The 4,733-nt window shown below is 43.2% G+C and overlaps 1 protein-coding gene across 1 annotated transcript; it reads right to left on the reverse strand.

Moving 5' to 3' along the window:
* On the reverse strand, positions 1–1,640 carry LOC103698809 (pentatricopeptide repeat-containing protein At4g16470). The gene is made up of 2 exons (XM_039123253.1): positions 228–1,640; positions 1–101 (listed from the first exon to the last, which is right to left on the reverse strand). Exons 1-2 carry the CDS (start codon positions 1,535–1,537, stop codon positions 98–100), a joined length of 1,314 nt encoding a protein of 437 aa, XP_038979181.1. The 5' UTR covers positions 1,538–1,640; the 3' UTR covers positions 1–97.
* Positions 1,641–4,733: the final 3,093 nt, after the last annotated feature.

Genomic DNA, 4,733 nt, shown 5'->3' on the forward strand with positions numbered 1-4,733 from the left:
TAACCTTATGAACCATTTCTCACACAATCCTTTGAATTGTCGAGTATATTTTACATGCTGGATGTGTTTTCATCCTTTCATTGCTTGATCAAATGCCTTACCTATCTTTGGCTTGCACAAAAAAAATAACCTTATGAACCATTTCTCACACAATCCTTTGAATTGTCGAGTATATTTTACATGCTGGATGTGTTTTCATCCTTTCATTGCTTGATCAAATGCCTTACCTATCAGAAACATAACCTGCTTCAGCCAAAGCACAACACAGAGAATTGATCATCTCATATATCATCTCACTTTGTTCATGAGATTTATCTCCAACAAGGAATGTGTGCACCTCTCCTTGTATTTCAATCAAGCTCCAAGCGGGCTCCTTTTTTATTCCTAAAGATCTTATCATTCCACGAACACCTGCGACATTCTCCCACATCTCATACACTGCAAAAGTATTTGATAGAACAATATACTTGCCTGCATTTTCTGGCTGCATTTTGAAAAATCTTTTTGCTGCAAGCTTCCCCAGCTCTACATCTCCATGAATTCTAGAAGCACCAAGCAAAGCTCCCCAGATTACTGAATGTTCCTCACCAGATAACTTCCTAACAAATTCATAAGCCTCATCTAACCGCCCTGCTCGCCCCAACATATCTACAATTGCCGCGTAGTGTTCTCCTCTTGGCCTAATCCCAAAATCTGTTCTCATGGAAGAAAGATACTTCCATCCTTCATTGACAAGGCCTCCATGGCCACAAGCAGAGAGAACTGCAAGGAAGGTTACATGATTTGGCCGAAAACCATCTTCTATCATCTGGCGGAATAGCTCAAGGACATCGACAACTTGCCCATGCTGGCCGTATCCTGATATAAGAGCTGTCCATGTAACAACATTCCTCTCGGACGAACTCTTGAAAACCATAAAACCATCACTCAAACTGCTGCATTTGAAGTACATATCCACGAGCGCGCTGTTGACAACAACATTAGCCTTCATCTGGGTCTTGATCATAGCACAGTGCGCCCGCTTCCCATGCTCCAATAATGCGAGCCTGGCACAAGCTCGGAACACCGACGCGAATGTGAACTGATCCGGCTCCAGACCAGCCGATCGCATGGAATAATACAGATTCAGACCCTCTTGCTCTAGACCATTCTGCACGTACCCTGAGATCATCGCATTCCATGAAACCAAGTCTCTATGAGGAATTCTATCGAATATCTGGTGTGCGGTCTCCAGGTATCCATTCTTGGCATAGAATATGACTAATTTTGTCCTGAGATATTCAAGCGGCACAAACCCAGTGGTTATCATCTGTGCATGGATTCTTCTGCCGACCTTTGCTTCCTTCCGGTTTATGGCTTCCTGCAGTAGAAGAGCATAGGTCTGAGGATCCGCGCTCGATCCTTTACGGCACAAGAGATCGACCGCCTCCAACAATCTTCCAGAGAAGCAGAGGCCCTTCAACGTCTTGTCCAGACTCAAAAGGCTTTGCCGGGCTCGAGGGCTAAGGGGAAAATATCTTATCGAGGTTGAGTGCATCGTGCTTACCGTTATGGCTGAATATATCCGAAAATTTTTTGGATATCAGCCTTGAACAGAGTGGCGGAAAAATTAACAAAGTAAAAGATAAAACGTGTGAAGGTTCAATGCGGGTATCCTGGGAGCCCCTAGCGCTCAGGTACATGATGATACCGATGGTATTCTGGAAGCTCCCATCTCCTAGTTTTCTCAAGATGAATTTTGATAGTAGTGTCTCAGAGAGCGGCAACAGATGTAGAGTGGGTTTTGTGATTAGAGACTAGGACTCCAGGATGATTGCTGTCGGCGGTCAGCGCATTTTTAATAAGTCAATCCCAGTGGTGGAGTTGTATGCGGTATGGGAGGGCCTTGTCCATACTAGAGTGCATCTGGGCGCGAGGCGGATCTTTCTTGAGGGTGATTCGGCTATAGTGATCGATTGGATTCAGAGCGGGCGAGTTAGGACAGATTCGCATCCTCTGATCCATAACATTTGTCGTCTGCTGTAGGAGTGCGATTTTTTCAGTGCCATGCATGTTTTTTGGGAGGTGAACAGTGCGGCGGTGTTACACAGTAGATACAGCCCAAGAGGGAGGGGTAAATTGGGTCTTTTAAAAACTTTTCAACTTTCTCCTAAACTTTTTAATTAATTAAGCTAAGTTGTATGGATGCACAGTGAATTTTAAACTTAGCAACAGTTTGATTCTAATCTGACCAAGATTAAAACTATTAAGCAGCGGACTCAATAAACAATTAGTCTAAGTTTTCCGATACAAATGAATCTTAATGCAGTTTGTTGCCCAAAGGTGTAGCCCAAGAGGGGGGATGAATTAGGTCTCTTAAAAATTAATGAAATGAAATGAATGACTCACCGAAAACTTTTGATAACTCGGAGATCTAGCAGCGGAATTAAAGTAGCACAAATAAAGCAGTAAATAAGATGAGGAAAATAGTTAGAAACATGCGGTGGAAGAAGAGAGATGAGCCACACACAAACATAAGGATTTATAGTGGTTCGGTGCACTCCCAGCATCTACATTCACTCTCCAAGCCAAGTTTGAGATTTCACTATGTGGAGTGATTGATTATAACCCTATTTGATTTTGATGAGCACAAAGCCATTGAGTATATTTTATGTTATACTAATGAATTCATTCCAGTATATAAGGCAAAATTTGTTAGAATCCTCTTTTGAGTGCATGTGAAAATCAGCTTAAGTCAAAGGCTGAAACTCGAGTCGACTTCGGAAGATTTCGAGTCGACTCCAAGTGTTTCAGACGTTCTGGCACAGGCTCGAGTCGACTCCGGCACACTACGAGTTGACTCCGACTGAGAACAGACAGAAGGACAGAAAGATGAATCTCAGACCCTGTCACCGAGTCGACTCCCGAAGAATTCGAGTCGACTCCGATGCTTGCCGAGTCGACCTCCGATAGTTCCGAGTCGGCTCCAAAGAGTAACAGACAGAAAGACAGAGAAGTTGTTTTGGACTCTGAGAGCCGAGTCGACTCTAGAAGAACTCGAGTCGACTCCAACGGTTGGCGAGTCGACTCCTAAAGAAGCAAGAGTCGACTCTCAGAGGAATGTAAGACTAAAAGTCAGAGAGCCAACTTCGGTGTCTGAGAGCCGAGTCGACTCCAGCAAAGTCCGAGTTGACTCCGAGGCAGTTCAACTCCAAAGACAGAAGACCAGTTTTTCAGGCTCTGAGAGCCGAGTCGACTCCAAGAGAATCCGAGTCGACTCGAGGAAGTAAACCCGAAAGAAAGATCTTTGGATTCCTGAACAACGAGTCGTCTCTAGAAGGGAGAGTCATCTCCGGATATTGGCGAGTCGACTCCAGGTTTGGCCGAGTCGACTCCAGAACGGGACAGCACTTAATTTCAAATTTTGAACAGTGGGCGAGTCGTCTCCAGTAAAGTATGAGTCGACTCCAGCAACAGCCGAGTCAACTCCGATCCCAACGGACACTGTGTCAGGATTTGCAGATTGTGCAGAACAGCTCTAAAAGTGTATCTAACGGCTAGTTTTCGATGGGAATTGCTTAAATAGCCAGAGTGAACAGTAATAGACAAGAAGTGAGACACTCCATTCAAAGCAAAAGAGATTTCCACCTACCAAAGCTTCTCAAGAGTAAATACAAGTGAAAGAAGGAAGAAGTGCATTAAAAGTCTATCCTCCAAACGTCTTCCTCGCATTCAAGGCTCCCCTTCTGACACCAAATCTTCAGCACACTCAAGAGGAGTTGCAGAGTTTGAGAAGCCTCCTTCTTCACATTCAAAAATCTGTTTGAGGGCTTCTAACTCTTCTTTATTCATATTGTTTATATTTGCTTTTCAAGAAGCTATCCTTGTACTCTTTTCAAATTGCTTCTCTTACTTGATTCAATCAGGGGATTGAATCAAGGGTGTTAAGATTGGTTGGTGAGCCGAGGGTAAAACCAACGTGTAAGGGTTCGATTATGATCCCGGAAAAACAATCGGGTGGTTCTAGTCGGTGAGCCTGTGAAAACCAACCGAGTTCGTTGTGATCTCGTAAAACAACAAGTTGGGTTGTGAGCTTGTAAAACAACCGGCTGTAATCCGAGGGATTATAGTGAACTCCCAAGTGAAGCTTGGGGAGTGGACGTAGGAGCAAGGGTTAGCTCCGAACCACTATAAAATCTCTTGTGTTTGTGATTGTTTAATTGTCTCTCCCATTCTCTTCATCCACTGCATATAGTAAACTAATTAATCCACTTGCAATAAGGTTTAATTAGTTACTCATTAAGTTTTAATTTGTAATTATTACTTAAAACCCAATTCACCCCCCGCTCTTGGGTTGTCTTCTTGGGCAACAAGTGGTATCAGAGCAGGAACTCTTCTACCAAAAGAGTAAAAGATCAAAATGACAACCCCATTTGGATCTTCTCACATTGAGGGGCAGTCCACCCATAGACCTCCATTCTTCAATGGAACCGACTACTCCTATTGGAAGGCTAGGATGAGGATATTTATCCAAGCTCAAGACTATGAGATTTGGACCACCATACTTAATGGACCATACATCCCATCAATTTTTGTAGAGGGTGTTACTTGAAAGAGTAGATGCCCTACAAGCCAATCGCAATATGTATTGCGAAGGGTTTTCTTTTGATTTTTCAAATTATGTACATGACATTTAAATATGAATAAAGGCATTGTGTTTTATCATATGCTGTTGATTATATTTGCGATAAACC

This window comes from Phoenix dactylifera, unplaced genomic scaffold (genome assembly GCF_009389715.1).
Source record: "Phoenix dactylifera cultivar Barhee BC4 unplaced genomic scaffold, palm_55x_up_171113_PBpolish2nd_filt_p 002313F, whole genome shotgun sequence".
Lineage (NCBI taxonomy): Eukaryota > Viridiplantae > Streptophyta > Magnoliopsida > Arecales > Arecaceae > Phoenix > Phoenix dactylifera.

Excerpts from the sequence above, each read along its gene's own strand:
- LOC103698809 (XM_039123253.1), bottom strand. The coding sequence starts at position 1,537 with ATGCACTCAACCTCGATAAGATATTTTCCCCTTAGCCCTCGAGCCCGG.